Genomic DNA, 19,057 nt, shown 5'->3' on the forward strand with positions numbered 1-19,057 from the left:
ATGTGTGTTCTGTAAATATCTACAACACTGGAGATTTCTTTAATAGTAAATATTGGTATGGACAGCCAGACATAAACTGTTTGTTTTGCACAATCAAATTAACTGAAAACATGATTCAACGTGGAAGTGTTTAATTGTGCATGATAAATATGTCTAACAGATGTCAAACTCATTCCACGGAGGGCCGATTGTCTGTGGGTTTTCGCTCCTCCCTTGTACTTGATTGATGAATTAAGGTCACTAATTAGTAAGGAACTCCGATTGTCTGGGGCTTAATTGAAAGGAAAAAACTAAAACCTGTCGACACTAGGCCCGCCATGGAATGAGTTTGACACCACTGGGCTATATGGCTGCATTTACACAGGAAGCCCAATTCTGATATATTTTAAAAATAATTGGTCTTTTGATCAATCAGAACAATGTGTAAATTATGTGGGACCTCTGCTGTATCTACATACTGAGGGCGCGTTCCTCTGCAGTCCTCTGCTCAGACGTTGCTCACGACTGTCAGATCTTACAACGCCTGAAATAGGTATTTTATGTATCGGCTAACCACATCATAGCAATCTTTAAAAAACAAACGAGGATAACTCATAGCAATCTGGTGCCCGATTGCACAGTCAATGAAGTGACACTTAACCATTGTCTCAGCCTCCATTCCACAATGGTCCATTATTTTTTAGCTCAGTGCAATGGATCATGGCTAGATGGGATACAGATTGCCATATTGACCTCTAAGGTTGATTTTTGTTTAGCTTTTTAACTAACCCTTTTTCTAGCCTTAACATAATTATCCTAACCTGCTACGTAAATTCTGCGGCTGCAGTAAAACCTGCGGCTGCTACGAAAAGTCCATTCTGACATAACCGGTATCCCATCTTGTCAAAACCAGTGCAACAGTCTGAGCAGGGGAACGCGATCACCATCTTTGGAGGCGGTTTGATTGCAGGAAGTGACGCAATTAGCAAGAAGTCTATGGGCTTGTTTGACATTGTAGCCGACAATGGGCTTGCATCATAAATAACTACTAATTATTATTTGTAAATCAGTCACAATTTACCAATGATTCATTACGGTTTGACCCTCTCGAGCACGGCCAGTGCAGCCGACTGCCAGATCTACACATCACCTTGTATCATACATAACGACTCACTATTATTTTTTGTAGATAGTCAGAATTTACCCACGACACATCACGGTTTTGATGCTCTCGAACCCGGTCTACGAGTATTTTCTCAACATTGTACATACTGCCGCATTAATGACAACTCGGAACTTTCCGACTTGGAATCTCGTTGTATAAAGTTAATGTCCGAGTTTCCCCACTTGGAACTTATCAGAATCGACCAAAAGGAAGCGCTACAAAAAAACATACGCAAATATTAACTCGGGGGTTCCGAGTTTCCGACTTGTCTGGAACGCGGCATAGTAGCTTCTCCACGTCTCACTGCTGGCCTTGCTGCCACACACTGCCGCCGGTGACTCCGAAGTGGAAGATGGCTGCGGTGGAGCGTCCCCCAGTCAAGGAAGGGGTCCGGATAGCTTTACTCTGTTTCTGTTGGTATACTGTTAGTTCGGGAGGCAACGTAGTTAACAAAATTATTCTAAATGGGTTCCCTTATCCTGTCACAGTTTCGCTTTTTCATATATTCTCAATCGTCGTCTTCCTTCCACCGTTGCTGCGAGCATGGGGAGTCCCCAAAACAGAAGTACCAACTAGATACTTTAAATGGTATATTATCCCTTTAGCTTTTGGAAAATACTTCGCATCTGTGTCGGCCCACTTCAGTATATGGAAGGTACCTGTTTCCTACGCACACACTGGTAAGCATGGCACGAACTCTGAATCAGGCTAGCTAGCGCAGAATCATTGCTTGGTATTCTAACTAGCAACATGGAACGCTAGCTAGCGTTAGCTTGCTAACATCAACTTCAATGAATTGGTGTCTTGTGCTGGACAATTTAGACAAGCTTTAAGTGAATTGACTTCCATTGCATGGGACCGTATTACCCACGTTCCGTTTAACCGAGGAACTTGCGACATACTGGGTTATTTGAATACCTTTTTGTTTGGGGGAGGGCCCCACCTAGCCAGTGCCTAAACTTGTAACTACGTTACTTTTATTTAACCATTATTTAATTAGGCAAGTCAGTTAAGAACAAATTATTCTTTACAATAACGAGCTACACCGGCCAAACCCGGACGACGCTAGGCCAATTGTGCTGCACCCTATGGAACTCCAATTACGGCCGGATGTGATACAGCCTGGATTCGAACCTGTAGTCTGTAGTGACGCCTCAAGCACTGAGATGCAGTGCCTTAGACCGCTGCACCACTACAGTTGTCTCATTCAGTGGCAAAGAACACTAAGGCTGGGTCTCCGTTGATTTGTGGTTGGTCCAGAGATCATTAAGTAAATGGTTAAACCTGTGCTTTAAGCATCGTTTTTCTGCTCACAATAGGTTTTATGTTGTTACTCCTTATGATGCATTTTTGCCTGTCATGTTGATGTCCATGGTTACAACTACAGCATACTAAGCCTAATACAACTACCTGCTACAGCAACAGCCTATAGGAGGGGAGTGTGACTGCAGTTTGTCACCTCTAAATGAAAGCGTAAAGTATGATTATTCACAATGAGTATTTGAATTATGCTCTCATTACTATGAGAAAGCAGAACTTCAAGGTACTGTGTCAGGGATTGGCATGCAGTTCTGAACAGCACTAGCCCATATGGTCACTTGATTGAAAATGTGAAAGTAGTTGTTTACACATGGAAATGCCATTACTTGTCTTTCACCTAAAAAACTGTGAGGAACCAGAATGATCTGTTTAAGGTACTGAAAATCTTTGCAGATAGTTCCACCTGCCAAATTACTGTTTCCTGACTGCTCAGTTCACTTGCCCCCGATAACACTTAATGTCAATCCCTATGTGTTATGCCCTTTACTTCCTAATTAGTTAGGTACCTAATGTAGGACGTCAGCCCCCATACAGTGTAACTGTAACTCATTGCTGTCTCACCTCACTAACTGACACGTCAAGCTATGGCGTGATGATGCAATATGCAAAGTAACACGTTTGTTACCAGGGGTGTGTCTGTGACGCACAATACACAATGAAACTTAAACTGTAGGTGTGAGACACAGTTGCATGGGCAACTAAGTCTTTAAACCACTATCTCAAAAGTCCTGCTCCTTACCTTTCCAATCAATACCCGTTCCACTCAAGCCATTGTCCTCAATTCATGCACTGAACAGGATCCTTTTATCCATTTTCCAATCTGACATTCTTTGTTTCTTTTCACCCCACAGTCAAAGCCACAATGCCAATATGGGTTGTGTTGTTATCAAGGATTATCATGAAGGAGAAGCAAACGACAAAAGTGAGTAACTCAGAAAATTGATTGTGTACATAAAGCTGCTTTGGAAGATATTTTGTCCAAGCAATGGTGACATGGCACAATATGAGCCTGTATGTTGGCTCATATATCTGCCAGCCTTGCAGATGCGTTTACAGAAAATGTACCCCTCTTTTGACATCATGTTAACGCTGCAGGGGCTATAGTAGTGTTCCGCAATAACAAAGCTATTTATGTGTCATAACCGTTTAGAGGTTGGGCAAATGTGACATGTCCCAAAACAAATGAGCAAAACAACTGCATGTGCATGGATGGCCATTTTTTTTTTTTTTCAACTGTACTTTGAGACTCCTCCATGATTAGGAATATCCTGCTGACTTTGGCCTAGTAACACTTTATTTGGATAGTCCATCTGTAGATGCTCTACAGACTATCAGTAACATTTCAACTAACTATCTACTAACCATGACCTTAACCCTAGCCCTAACCTTAACCCTTATTCTAAAAGTACCTTAACCGTAACCTTAGCAAGCAGTTGCTTATCAACAGATCGTTTGTTGATAGTTTGACCATCTGTATATGGTATCTACAGATGGAAAATCTGGACTACCCAAATAAAGTGTAACCCTTTCTCTTTTGCACTCCTATCTTGCGCCTGTCTCAGGTGTACGTATCTCTCATCCCCATCATCGGAGGAGTGCTTCTGGCCACGATGACAGAAATGTCCTTCGATGTATCTGGGTTAGTCAGTGCCCTGGCCGCCACACTCTGCTTCTCTCTGCAAAACATCTTCTCCAAAAAGGTACATCTTACCAGTCTGCACCCTTTGAAAAATACTGTTATTTGTGTGTTGTTAGATGATGGATAAAAGTATAGCTGGAGAGCACATTTTGAACTTTGGTGGACATTTGAATGACCTATGTGTTTGGGTAATGGTTGGAGAATAAACTCAAGATGTTTTATTTAATAGAATACAGTATTGCCCTTGAAGGAATGGATCATGCACACTGTAAAAGCATTCCTTGCAATATTCAAGTGCAGATATAGTAGACAGCACTCATACTAAACATGAAAACACTCTAAAGGAAAACTCAAGGGCAAGGCCTATGAGTGTGAAGCCTTGTGAATCTTTTCAATGTATTTGTTCTTTACATACTGTCGATGTGCAGTATGGGTAGTGTCCTATACTATGCTGATGTGGCCTCCCTTCAACCAATATTTGAGGAAAACATATTTCCTCCATTGGACATTATTACTCGGTTAAATGTTGTTTTATGAAAACTGACAAGTGCTAGAATTAAGAATTACTTTTGATATTACTAATCCTGCAGTTCCATTATTGTGTAATGATTTGCAGTGTTAGTTTAACAACCATGTCTTGTTAATTACCAACTGTGATTACATTACCTGTCTATCATGCTGTTGATGAAGAAAACCAAAGCATTCAACGAACAAGGAAATTGTGCCCTCTCAATTTATAACAATGTGTCTTTGTGTAGCCTTGAGATATATTTTGCTGCCCACTGATTTCCAAGGTCAACACACAACAGTTTTCTGCAATGGCTGGCCTGAGAAATGACAAAGCTATGAATTAATATTCATTGCTTTTTAGGTGCTGCGGGACACGAGGATCCACCACCTGAGACTTCTCAACATACTGGGCTTCAATGCTGTTTTCTTCATGGTGCCTACGTGGGTTCTGGTGGACCTCTCCTCATTCTTGGTTGAGGGGGATTTTGTGAGTTAAAATAATACGTGCTTCAGTTTCGTCAAGTGTATGCGCAGGTTCATATATGTTACTCGTCAAATAATGTGATCTTTTGTTGTCCGGCTTATGAGCTTATATGATAGTGTTTCATCTACTGGTAGTGTGTGTTCCATACATATGATATATTTAACATACACAAGTCTACAGGATGTCATACACTGGGTACCAGAGGCTGGTGAGAGGAGCTATAGGAGGACGGACTCATTGTAATGGCTGAAAGGGAATATTGGAACGGAGTCAAATGTATGAGCCCGTCCTCTTATAGCTCCTCCTACCAGCCGCCTCTGGTATGTACTATAAAAAAAAATTCCACAGTATGTACAATACTTTTATTATCCACTTGCTTTTGCCCGATTTAATATCCAAGATGGCGTAGCAGTCAGACGTCTTTTGTCTTCGTCTTGTCCCGTGTATATATCTTTATATATCTGTTTTCTTCACATATATTTTTCTTAACCCCAACTTCAACATACTCTCCTGCAACCCGCCTCACCCAATGTGCTCTGAACCTCTTCACCTGGATCACCGCAGCTAGCTAGCTGCTATCCGATTGGCTTTTCCTGGCTAACGTCCCTGTTCCGAAGCAAGCACCAATTAGCCTGGAGCTAGCCTATGCTAAGCCCATCTCCTGGCTAGCTGAAGAGGACCATCAGCCAATTCTTGGGCTACAATACCTATTTTGCCAATTGGCCTGGACCCCTTATATTGCCGATACGGAGCCCTGCCGACCCATCACGACTGGACTACTGACGTAATCCGCTCAAGGGTTTTTTTCAACTGGCTCCTTCGTTGCGATGTCCCCTGAATGTCCATCTGCTAGCCTGCTAGCCGTGGCCCGCTAGCTATCTAGAGCATACCGGACTGTTAGCTGTAGTGGCCCATCAGTCAATTTCTTGGGCTACTATTCCTATTTTGCCAATTGGCCTAGACCCTTTTACTACACGGACACCTGCTGATCCAGCACTTTTATTTATTTATTTTATGAGCTTATATGATAGTGTGTCATCTTCTGGTAGTGTGTGTTCCATACATATTATATTTTGCCAACCTGGTTAAATAAAGGTGAAATAAAAAAATAAGTTATACTTAATTAACCTCCACACAACAAAATCTTTAGTGTCCGGTTGCCTTTTATTCAATTGTCCCATTGAGACCACAACCTGGATACGTTCTCTTTTCCTAGAAAGTCATGATTAAATCCATTGTTCTCTCCAAATATCCAAGTTCTCACTCCCTCTCTCTCTCCCTCCTCTGCGTAACCCCTCCAGACGGGCATGTCTGAATGGACCGGCACCTTTCTCCTCCTCCTGGTCAGCGGCTTCTGTAACTTTGCCCAGAATGTCATCGCCTTCAGTGTCCTCAACCTGATCAGCCCGCTGAGCTACGCCGTGGCCAACGCCACCAAGAGGATCATGGTCATCAGCATATCGCTCCTAATGCTACGCAACCCCGTCAGCTCCACCAACATCATGGGCATGATGACGGCAATAGTGGGCGTCTTCCTGTACAACAAGGTGAGGCTTTTTGACATGCTTACATTTACGTTTTAGTTATTTAGCAGACGCTCTTATCCAGTCATTACAATCACTGCATTCAACTAAAATGTGTAAAACAACCACTTATCACAATTATTGCAAGTTAAACCTTAAAATATTCACTGTTTGCTAAATCAGTGCTAGTAAGAAAATAGAGAAGTGCCGAGTGTGAATGACTCTTGGACTCTGTCCATCTTTTGAAAACGTCTGAAACATAACCTCTTTAACTAGTATCTTTAAATAAGACATCTGTAGCGTAAAACAATAGTATCTGAAATTTTCCAACACTTTGGCCACCAACAACTAATTCAACTTAGTTCATGAAATAAATTAACAATTATATCAAACTCAGCATGCAGGTGTATAATATAAATGGGTGTCTGATTATTTCTGGCTGGGCACTCTCCTGACATAATCTAATGTTTTGCTTTCGTTGTAAAGCCTTTTTGAAATCGGACAGTGTGGTTAGATTAACGAGATTCTTGTCTTTAAATAGCTGTAAAATAGTCATATGTTTGAGAAATTGAAGTAATAGTATTTCAAACGATTCAAAAATCGCGCCACTGGATTGAAGTGGCTGTTACGTAGGTGGGATGAAATCGTCCCACATGTACTAGAGAGGTTAAAATCAATTTTTATGCGATTTTTCTCGTAAAATAGCAATAATATTCCGACCGGGAGACGTTGTTTTCGTTCAAAGACTGAAAGAAGAAAATGGACTCTTCACGTGCACGCGCGCACCCGTTTCATTGTTCTCAGAACGACCACTTTCCAAATGCGCTACTGTTTTTTTCGCCCAGGGACTGCAGAGTCATCATTCCCCGTTCTGGCGCCTTTTGAGAGCCTATGGGAGCCTTAGAAAATGTCACGTTACAGCAGAGATCCTCTGTTTTCGATAAAGAGGCTATAGAAGGCCAAGAAATGGTCAGAGAGGGCACTTCCTGTATATAATCTTCTCAGGTTTTGGCCTGCCATATGAGTTCTGTTATACTCACAGACACCATTCAAACAGTTTTAGAAACTTTACGGTGTTTTCTATCCAAATCAAACAATTATATGCATATTCTAGTTTCTGGGCAGGAGTAATAACCAGATTAAATCGGGTATGTTTTTTATCCCGGACGTGAAAATACTGCCCCCTACCCTGTCATGCTGATTGAATTCGAATAACAGACTGGAAGCTTCAAAAGGAGGGTGGTGCTTGGAATCATTGTTCTTCCTCAGTCAAACGTGGTTACCTGCAAGGGAACACGTGCCGTCATCATTGCTTTGCACAAAAAGGGCTTCACAGGCAAGGATATTGCTGCCAGTAAGATTGCACCTGAATCAACTCTTTATCGAATCATCAAGAACTTCAAGGAGAGCGGTTCAATTGTTGTGAAGAAGGCTTCAGGGCGCCCAAGAAAGTCCAGCAAGCGCCAGGACCGTCTCCTGAAGTTGATTCAGCTGCGGGATCGGGGCACCACCAGTACAGAGCTTGCTCAGGAATGGCAGCAGGCAGGTGTGAGTGCATCTGCACGCACAGTGAGGCAAAGACTTTTGGAGGATGGCCTGGTGTCAAGAAGGGCAGCAAAGAAGCCAATTCTCTCCTTGAAAAACATCAGGGACAGACTGATATTCTGCAAAAGGTACAGGGATTGGACTGCTGAGGACTGGGGTAAAGTCATTTTCTCTGATGAATCCCCTTTCCGATTGTTTGGAGCATCCGGAAAAAAGCTTGTGCGGAGAAGACAAGGTGAGCGCTACCATCAGTCCTGTGTCATGCCAACAGTAAAGCATCCTGAGACCATTCATGTGTGGGGTTGCTTCTCAGCCAAGGGAGTGGGCTCACTCACAATTTTGCCTAAGAACACAGGCATGAATAAAGAATGGTACCAACACATCCTCCGAGAGCAACTTCTCCCAAACATCCAGGAACAGTTTGACGGACAATGCCTTTTCCAGCATGATGGAGCACCTTGCCATAAGGCAAAAGTGATAACTAAGTGGCTGGAGGAACAAAACATTGATATTTTGGGGTCATGGCCAGGAAAACTCCCCAGACCTTAATCCCATTGAGAACTTGTGGTCAATCCTCAAGAGGCGGGTGGACAAACAATGGGCTGAATGGGCTGCCATCAGTCAGGATGTGGCCCAGAAGTTAATTGACAGCATGCCAGGGCAGATTGCAGAGGTCTTGAAAAAGAAGGGTCAATACTGCAAATATGGACTCTTTGCATCAACTTCATGTAATTGTCAATAAAGGCCTTTGACACTTATGAAATGCTTGTAATTATACTTCAGTATTCCATAGTAACATCTGACAAAAATATCTAAAGACACTGAAGCAGCAAACTTTGTGGAAATTAATATTTGTCATTCTCAAAACTTGGCCACGACTGTAGACTTCCGACTTCAACTGTAGCTCAAATGGGAACCTTAAAGACATTTTACATTTTTTTTGTAATTTAGCAGACACTCTTATCCAGAGCAACTTACATTCGTCTTAAGATAGCGAGGTGAGACAACCACATATAACAAATAATAATAAAATATCCTTGCACTTGTCTTTTCCTACTAGCACCGACTTTGCTGATAACTTCTTTATTGAGGAAAAATGTACTTACTACGACTGTTTTTGTGGTTGGCTCACCTTGCTATCTTTAAGATGAATGCACTAATAGTAAGTTGCTCTGGATAAGTGCTTCTGCTAAATGAGTAAAATGTCAAATGTGACTGACTGCCTCATATTTTTTTTACGTTTTTTTTTTTTTTTTACATTGGATAAAAGTATAGACTCAGAGGTAGAAAATGGTATATCATACACTGCAGTTGAAGAACAATGGGGAATTTAATTCTGCTTTGAAAGTTGATAAACTTGTAACCCAACTTTAGAAAATGTCCCTTGAATGTTTTGGTACACCTACTGGAGAGCTCTTCTTTGTCTACTCCCATTCAGCGTCGTTCACACTCTTAAGCTTTAGGCCCACCCATCTCTTTAAGGATTCACATGTGAGGCCATGTGGTAGACATGGCTCACGCTGCACAGTGCTCACGTGCGCTGAAACCCACCCCCACTGTGGAAAGTTTACATACCACATTTAACTTTGGGAAATGACCCAGTAATTTACATCAATGTGCATTTTTTTGTCATCCTTTGTTAATTGCTACACTAAGCTATTCCCTTCTCTTCACTGCCAACAGGCGAAATATGACGCCAACAAGGAAGCTAAGAAAAAGCTGTTGCCTTCCTCCAAGCAGGACATGATGTCCTTTGACAATTTGGGACTGGACAAGACGCAGCCCAATGGTTCAGTGCCTTTCTCCCAAGGTTCAGACATTCAGTATGGACGAAGCAACGTGTTGACCGACCACTTCCAGTACAGCCGGCAGGCCTACACAATGAACTACGGCGCCTCCAACCACCAGTATGTGGTTTAGGCTGGTGGATTTCTCCATGGACATATTGTATTTGTTTCCAGCAGAATTCTTAAACCACCTCTAACAAAAAGAAAGGCAAGTGCTGTCGTATTGGCGGAGAGGGAAGTATCAGTCATGAGTTGGCCAGTGTTTTGTCCCAAACATGTTCTCTAACATTCTCTTCACCTCCTTGTGTTGTATTTATTTTGATATGAACACTTAAAAAGGGATAGTTAAGTCAAAATCAAAGTTGTCTGATGTTTTCAGACCCCAAATGTTGTCCACTTCCAACCCTGTAATATGTCAACTGTTGCAGATAGTGTCAATCTTTCCAGTTAATTTTGGATTGAGGCATACCACTGGATCTACATAACAGATGGCTTGGAACATGGACTCGTTTGACAAATTTAGATTTTGGAGTGAAGTGTTTGTTTTTTGTTTGCTTGCTAAGGAAGGGATGTTCTTTTCTGTGGGAGTTCGCTAACGTGGGAATAATTGTTACTGCTACAATAGCGTAGTTCAAAAATAAATAATTCACAACTTTAACTGTATATCAAAGACCATGAAATGTTTACCATGCCCATAATGCCTTGTGAATCAGGCTTGTCCTCAAGGTTACATTGACCCCAATTTTATCACAGAAGGCCTGAACATTTTACATTTAATGTTTTGCAGAGATTGGCAACATTTGTCCTATACATGTAAAACCGTTTGCCCTTATGACATTTTCTGGTTTGTCTTTAACTAGTGATGGAGGCATGAAAATGTATATAATCGGTTGTAGGTACAGAAAGGTCCCTGGTTTGAATACCCAATCCGAAAAGGTGAAAAATATGTCTGTGCCCTTGAGCAAGGCCCTTAACCTCCAGAGGTACTATTATGGCTGACAATGTGAAACAACACATTTCACTGCTCTATCCAGTGTATGGAACAAAAACATATATTTTTGAATTAATTTTGTTCCATATTTCCATATCGGTCATTTAATCAAGTCGTATCTGGTAATAGCTGTGTAATATGTCGGTAGAAGGGTCAGGATTTGCAGAATTACTGGATCAGGCTTAAGTGTCAGTAGACTCCACTTGTTTTGCCTGTTTGTCATTTTGTTCCTAATATTCACACTTACAATCATGTTCTGATTGAGTAGTATTTCCCCCTGCATGCGAGTCATTTAGCCTACAGGGAACAATAGCTGTTTTTCAAAGCTGGTGTGACGCACCTGAACTGGTTATTTACTTTGCAAATCATTGAAAGATGTGACGGAGACTAACTAACTTGTGTGAAGCTCTAGCAAAATGTTATCCTTGTTGACTATAAAAGGAATATTCTTCTAGTTCAACTTTTTTATTTCAGTTTGCGTGTTTCAATTTGCTACAGCACATTCAAGCATTTTAAGTGGAGAATTTCTTTGCTGATTACTAACGGCAGGAAAGTTGGATCTAACCTGATTTTATTTCATGTTCAGCGACTGGCTGGCAACAAACTACATCCTGAGATTTTGAAAAAGCATTTTCGCTGTTTACCATAAATACAAATAATGGTATGTGCTGTATACTTATGGATGTGTATTTACACATTTAAGGAACTTGTGTGAGCTTGTGTGGAATTCTCAGGTAGTTCCAAGCTTATCATAGTCCATTTAGTGAAACTTCCATATCATTTAGTTTGGTCTGTTTACGTAATGAAATTCATACTGGCGTGGTGATTAGGCTATGGGGATTTGAATACATTTGACTGTCACTTATGCCTGTTCTCTGCATGTCCTCATGAATGACTTTTGACTTGACTTTGTCCTATCATTGTCCATTGAATCATCTTTACATTGAAAACAATTTGTAGAAATCTGGCTTTGGATAACAAATGTTTTATTTGTGGAAGGAAGATCAAATGTTGGAGCCACGATTTGGATTCTACTAAATCATTTTTCTGTCACCTTTAACATAAGATGTTATGAAGAGCTGTGGTAAGTCAGCTTGGATCCCATCTTATTTTGTTACTTATTTTGTATTGTATGTCATTCTGTTCAAATGTCTCAAGGTCTCTTCTTAAATCTATGGTTGAGTTTGTCACGTCCTTACGCGAGGTGCCATATGAAAGGAGCTACCTGGCTCAAGTGCATCACAATGATCTTTTTTTTTTTTACTCTTATTTTTTGACCCAGTAGCATGGAGGGATGAATTCTGATGTGCATTATGTATATGTTTAATTTAACGTAAAGCCTAATTTGTCTATACAGTAAGCTAATGGATAACACTTTGAACATGAGAATTTAGAGAAACTTTGTTAGATCTGGGACGGTATTTGCTATGAGGTTATTTACTGGAATGTACATTTGGATATGTGGGGGTTGCTTAGTAAAAGTTGTATAAATGCAATTTTTTTCTGTGTTTTAAATAATCTTGAAAAACTGAATTTTTACTGAACCAATGTTTATAGATTTTTATTTATGGTGTCTAGGTACAGAAGTATACATAAGTGCAACCATGCACAGTGTTGTCTGCTTACGTTTAGTAAATACTATTTTTAAATGTCTAAGGAAATAAATGCATTGTGAAATGAATGTATGATTTAATTTTCTTGAAAAAGGTGTGCTATACATTGAATGCATAGTAAACATTTATTTGACTTTGGACAAGTGGGTGCTTACATTGGTAAAGGATGAAGGTGAGTCTCATCTATTACTATTGTTGACAATTCTAATCATCATCTATGTTCAATGCATTGTTTTCAATTGTTTACTTGGACTAGTATGAATTTTAACTAAACGCTTCAGCCTATCCAATTGCCAACTGTAATTCGTAACATATCACACTAACTGTAATTCGCCTAGTTAAATAAAATGTTAAAAAAATCCAATAAAGCAAGTGCTCCCTCTTGTGTCAAGAATAAGAATTGACTTTTCACAAGTTATAATATTTCCCCTCCATATCTAACTTTCAGGCATGGGTATTTCATTATTGCTTGGATGAGGACAATAGGACTTTGTATTGGTGGAATTAACTACCAACCACGAAAGTGGAAATGTAGCTTTGTATCCATTTTGTAGCTACACCTATCAAATGTTTACAGTCCCATAGGGGCTGGTAGGGCTATAATGCAGAGATGGAAACTTTCCCCTTACATTTATCTAACAGCTATTACACAGACTTGCGGCTGCTGTTCCACTTTACCCTTCTCACAAAGTATGCACCGGTAAATTTCCCCTCATGGATTTAAAAGGAACGGGTGGAAATTCTCTCCAGCTGCTTTCACCAGTCCTATACTTTTAATTGATATTTAACACTTTTGTAATCTAGTCCCTAAAGCATGAGAGGAAGTGAACACTTCTGGGTGAAAGGGTAGCGAACAGGAACACAACCCAGGAGAACTAGTCATCTCTCTGGGGATGAGGCACACTCCCACATCCTCCATGACAAATTTCAAAAAGCCAGATTTATTGTTGAGTAACTTCACTCCTGAGATGCATAGCTGCTGCAGTGTTTCGAAATTCAGTCTAATCAAAGTTTTAGAGGAGAAAAACGTGTGGAAATCCAGCCTGGTCTCATCCCACTGGACACAGACGTCAATTCAACATCTGTTCCACGTTGGTTCCAACAGTGTGCCCAGTGGGATAGACTAGACGTAACATAGGGAACGTAAATCCTGGAAACTCATTAGTATGATATGTTACATTTTGGAATGGTTACTTGAGGTAAAAATGAAAATAAGGCGGTTGGTCGGACGTATAGCTCGAACGCCTAGCAAACCAAAGGTTGCGTGTTCAAATCTCATCGACCACTTTAGCATTTTGCAACTATTGTACTTACTACTTTTTTGTTGTTGTTGCTACTTTGCAACTACTTAGCCAACTAGCTAACATTAGCCACAACAAATAGGAATTCGTAACATATCATACCAGCTGTAATTCATAACAAATGAAATGGTTGATGGACATCCACAAATTAATACATACTGTACCAAATGAAATGTAACGTACACTGAGTATAAAAAACAGTAAGAACACCTTCCTAATATTGAGTTGCACCCCCTTTTTCCCTCAGAACAGCCTCAAATTGTCGGGGCATGGACTCTACAAGGTGTCAAGTGTTCCACAGGGATGCTAGCCCATGTTGACTCCAATGCTTCCCATAATTGTGTCAAGTTGGCTGGATGTCCTTTGGGTGGTGGACCGTTCTTGATACACACTGTTGAGGGTGAAAAACCCAGCAGCGTTACAATTCTTGACACACTCAAACCGGTGCGCCTGGCACCTACCATACCCTGTTCAAAGGCACTTAAATATTTTGTCTTGCCCATTCACCCTCTGAACGGCACACTCACAACCCATGTCTCAATAGTCTCAAGACTTTAGATGTCCTTCTTTAGCCGGTCTCCTCCACTTCATCTACACTGATTGAAGTGGATTTAACAGGTGACAACAATAAGGCATCAGCTTTCACCTGGTCAGTCTGTCATGGAAAGAGCAGTTGTTCCTAATGTTTTAAATACTCAATGTATACGAGATGGAGGGAGACAGACTTACATTTACTATGTTACGTCTATGCTTGAGTCCAGGTTGCATCCTCCTGCTCCTCTGAGGTTGTTTACAACTCTGCAGAAGAGGCACCAAAGTGTCTGCTGTGAAACGTCTGCTTTTTTAGCATTGGTGAGGGGTAGATCCAGGAAATGTAACTTTACATCTTGTGCATTAACTGCCTTTGAGATTGATCCATTAGCCCTTCAAGGGTCTGATATGCCGTAACTAATCACACTATCAGCAAGGGTCTTGGTTTAACAAGTAATGGACACTCTGTGGCCTCAATGGGGAAAAAACAGGTTCTCTCAGACCAAGCTCAGCATACTCAAAACCTGATCATTCCTTAGACCCACTCTCAGCTAATTGATACTCCCAACAGATGGTTTAGAACAGGGTTCCCCAACTTGCGGCAGGTTTTATTTGCCCCCCCCTCCCCCCCCCCAAGTTTTCTGAGCAAAAAAAAGATATATACAGTTGAAGTCTGAAATTTACATACACCTTAGCCAAATACATTTAAACTCAGTTTTTCACAATTCCTGAAATTTAATCCGAGTAAAAATTCCCTGTCTTAGGTCAGTTAGGATCACCACTTTATTTTAAGAATGTGAAATGTCAGAATAATAGTAGAGTCATTTATTTCAGCTTTTATTTCTTTCATCACATTCCCAGTGGGTCAGAAGTTTACATACACTCAATTAGTATTTCGTAGCATTGCCTTTAAATTGTTTAACTTGGGTCAAATGTTTTGGGTAGCCTTCCACAAGCTTCCCACAATAAGTTGGGTACATTTTGTCCCATTCCTCCTGACAGAGCTGGTGTAACTGAGTCAGGTTTGTAGGCCTCCTTGCTCGCACACGCTTTTTCAGTTCAGCCCACAGGGCTTTGTGATGGCCTTGACTTTGTTGTCCTTCAGCCATTTTTCTACAACTTTGGAAGTATGCTTGGGGTCATTGTCCATTTGGAAGACACATTTGCGACCAAGCTTTAACTTCCTGACTGATGTCTTGATGTTGCTTCAATATATCCACATAATTGTTCTTCCTCATGATGCCATCTATTTTGTGAAGTGCACCAGTCCCTCCTGCAGCAAAGCACCCACACAACATGATGCTGCCACCCCCGTGCTTCACGGTTGGGATGGTGTTCTTCAGCTTGCAAGCCTCCCCCTTATTCCTCCAAACATATCGATGGTCATTATGGCCAAACAGTTCTATTGTTGTTTCATCAGAGGACATTTCTCCAAAAAGTGCAGTCTTTGTCCCCATGTGCAGTTGCAAACTGTAGTCTGGCTTTTTTTATGGCGGTTTGGAGCAGTGCCGCCTTCCTTGCTGAGCGGCCTTTCAGGTTATGTCCATATAGGACTCGTTCACTGTGGATATAGATGCTTTTGTACCCGTTTCCTCCAGCATCTTCACAAGATCCTTTTCTGTTGTTCTGGGATTGATTTGCACTTTTCGCACCAAATTATGCTCATCTCTAGGAGACAGAATGCGTCTCCTTCCTTAGCGGTATGACGGCTGTGTGGTCCCATGGTGTTTATACTTGCGTACTGTTTGTACAGATGAACGTGGTACCTTCAGGCATTTGGAAATTGCTCCCAAGGATGAACCATACTTGTGGAGGTCTACAAGTTCTTGGCTGATTTCTTTTGATTTTCCCATGATGTCAAGCAAAGACGCAATGAGTTTGAAGGTAGGCCTTGAAATGCATCCACAGGTACGCCTCCAATTGACTCAAATGATGTCAATTAGCCTATCAGAAGCTTCTAAAGCCATGACAACATTTTCTGGAATTTTCCAAGCTGTTTAAAGGCACAGTCAACTTAGTGTATGTAAACTTCTGACCCACTGGAATTGTTATACAGTGACTTATAAATCAAATAATCTGTAAACAATTGTTGGAAAAATGACTTGTGTCACGCGCAAAGTAGATGTCCTAACCGACTTGCCAAAACTCTAGATTGTTATCAAGAAATTTGTGAAGTGGTTGAAAAACTAGTTTTAATGACTCCAACCTAAGTGTATGTTAACTTCCGACTTCAACTGTGTGTGTATGTGTATATGTATGTATGTATGTATGTATGTATGTGTATATATATATATATATTACTGCTCAAAAAAATAAAGGGAACACTTAAACAACACATCCTAGATCTGAATGAAAGAAATCATCTTATTAAATACTTTTTTCTTTACATAGTTGAATGTGCTGACAACAAAATCACACAAAAATAATCAATGGAAATCCAATTTATCAACCCATGGAGGTCTGGATTTGGAGTCACACTCAAAATTAAAGTGGAAAACCACACTACAGGCTGATCCAACTTTGATGTAATGTCCTTAAAACAAGTCAAAATGAGGCTCAGTATTGTGTGTGGCCTCCACGTGCCTGTATGACCTCCCTACAACGCCTGGGCATGCTCCTGATGAGGTGGCGGATGGTCTCCTGAGGGATCTCCTCCCAGACCTGGACTAAAGCATCCGCCAACTCCTGGACAGTCTGTGGTGCAACGTGGCGTTGGTGGATGGAGCGAGACATGATGTCCCAGATGTGCTCAATTGGATTCAGGTCTGGGGAACGGGCGGGCCAGTTCATGGCATCAATGCCTTCCTCTTGCAGGAACTGCTGACACACTCCAGCCACATGAGGTCTAGCATTGTCTTGCATTAGGAGGAACCCAGGGCCAACCGCACCAGCATATGGCCTCACAAGGGGTCTGAGGATCCCATCTCGGTACCTAATGGCAGTCAGGCTACCTCTGGCGAGCACATGGAGGGCTGTGCGGCCCCCAAATAAATGCCACCCCACACCATGACTGACCCACCGCCAAACCGGTTATGCTGGAGGATGTTGCAGGCAGCAGAACGTTCTCCACGGCGTCTCCAGACTCTGTCACGTCTGTCACGTGCTCAGTGTGAACCTGCTTTCATCTGTGAAGAGCACAAGGCGCCAGTGGCGAATTTGCCAATCTTGGTGTTCTCTGGCAAATGCCAAACGTCCTGCACGGTGTTGGGCTGTAAGCACAACCCCCACCTGTGGACGTCGGGGCCTCATACCACCCTCATTGAGTCTGTTTCTGACCGTTTGAGCAGACACATGCACATTTGTGGCCTGCTGGAGGTCATTTTGCAGGGCTCTGGCAGTGCTCCTCCTGCTCCTCCTTGCACAAAGGCGGAGGTAGCGGTCCTGCTGCTGGGTTGTTGCCCTCCTACGGCCTCCTCCACGTCTGCTGATGTACTGGCCTGTCTCCTGGTAGCGCCTCCATGCTCTGGACACTACGCTGACAGACACAGCAAACCTTCTTGCCACTGCTCGCATTGATGTGCCATCCTGGATGAGCTGCACTACCTGAGCCACTTGTGTGGGTTGTAGACTCCGTCTCATGCTACCACTAGAGTGAAAGCACCGCCAGCATTCAAAAGTGACCAAAACATCAGCCAGGAAGCATAGGAACTGAGAAGTGGTCTGTGGTCCCTACCTGCAGAACCACTCCTTTATTGGGGGTGTCTTGCTAATTGCCTATAATTTCCACCTGTTGTCTATTCCATTTGCACAACAGCATGTGAAATTTATTGTCAATCAGTGTTGCTTCCTAAGTGGACAGTTTGATTTCACAGAAGTGTGATTGACTTGGACTTACATTGTGTTTAAGTGTTCCCTTTATTTTTTTGAGCAGTGTATATATACATACATACATACAGTACCAGTCAAAAGTTTGGACACACCTACTCATTCCACCCCATTATGTTAATTGTTTTTTATATCCAAATACACCCAATGTATTTATGCAAATTAGAGACAAATCATTTAATTTTAACATAAAATATAAAGTCTTGGCCCAAATGACAACATGTCAATGTTTCAAATGCGTTCTTCCTGAATAACTGAGAAATTGAATGTAATCTGAGGAAAAATGGTAAGCATATGTTGTGCTGTCTGTTGTAACGATGCAGGAGGAGGCTCTGAAGCTGGTGCTTTTGTATCTGGAGGACGGCTCTGCTCTATCCAGGAAGGTCCAGGAAGGTCCTGGTGCTGTTTGTGGTTCAGAGGTTAGAGTCAGGCCTCCAAGACCAGCATTGGCCATGTGTTACAGCTTCTCTACAGGGCCTCCTGTTTTAAGGTAGGTCTGACACTACCTACAAACATACAGTACCAGTCAAAAGTTTGGACACACCTACTCATTCAAGGGTTTTTCTTTTCTTTTTACTATTTCCTACATTGTAGAATAATAGTGAAGACATCAAACTATGAAGTAACACATATGGAATCATGTAGTAACCAAGAAAGTGTTAAACAAATCAAAGCTGTCATCAAGGCAAAGGGTGGCTACTTAGAAGAATCTCAAATATAAAATATATTTCGATTTGTTTAACACTTTTTTGGTTACTATATGATTCCATATGTGTTATTTCATAGTTTTGATGTCTTCACTATTATTCCACAATGTAGAAAATACATTGTAGAATAATAGTTT

The 19,057-nt window shown here is 41.4% G+C and overlaps 1 protein-coding gene across 1 annotated transcript; it reads left to right on the forward strand.

The window, feature by feature from the left end:
* Positions 1–1,152: 1,152 nt before the first annotated feature.
* On the forward strand, positions 1,153–12,624 carry slc35e1 (solute carrier family 35 member E1). Its single transcript, XM_029695839.1, has 6 exons — positions 1,153–1,824; positions 3,316–3,386; positions 4,027–4,164; positions 4,975–5,100; positions 6,399–6,644; positions 9,849–12,624. The coding sequence occupies exons 1-6, from the start codon at positions 1,497–1,499 to the stop codon at positions 10,083–10,085; spliced, it is 1,146 nt and encodes a 381-aa protein (XP_029551699.1). The 5' UTR covers positions 1,153–1,496; the 3' UTR covers positions 10,086–12,624.
* The last annotated feature ends 6,433 nt before the right edge of the window (positions 12,625–19,057 follow it).

The sequence above is a fragment of the Salmo trutta genome, chromosome 17 (genome assembly GCF_901001165.1).
Source record: "Salmo trutta chromosome 17, fSalTru1.1, whole genome shotgun sequence".
In the NCBI taxonomy this organism is placed as follows: Eukaryota; Metazoa; Chordata; class Actinopteri; order Salmoniformes; family Salmonidae; genus Salmo; species Salmo trutta.

What these genes read in the sequence shown, in the direction of transcription:
- slc35e1 (XM_029695839.1), top strand. Translation starts at nt 1,497, where the DNA reads ATGGCTGCGGTGGAGCGTCCCCCAGTCAAGGAAGGGGTCCGGATAGCT. An exon ending in TGTTTCCTACGCACACACTG is followed by an intron (nt 1,825 to 3,315) that starts GTAAGCATGGCA and finishes TTCACCCCACAG; the next exon opens with TCAAAGCCACAATGCCAATA. An exon ending in AAAACATCTTCTCCAAAAAG is followed by an intron (nt 4,165 to 4,974) that starts GTACATCTTACC and finishes ATTGCTTTTTAG; the next exon opens with GTGCTGCGGGACACGAGGAT.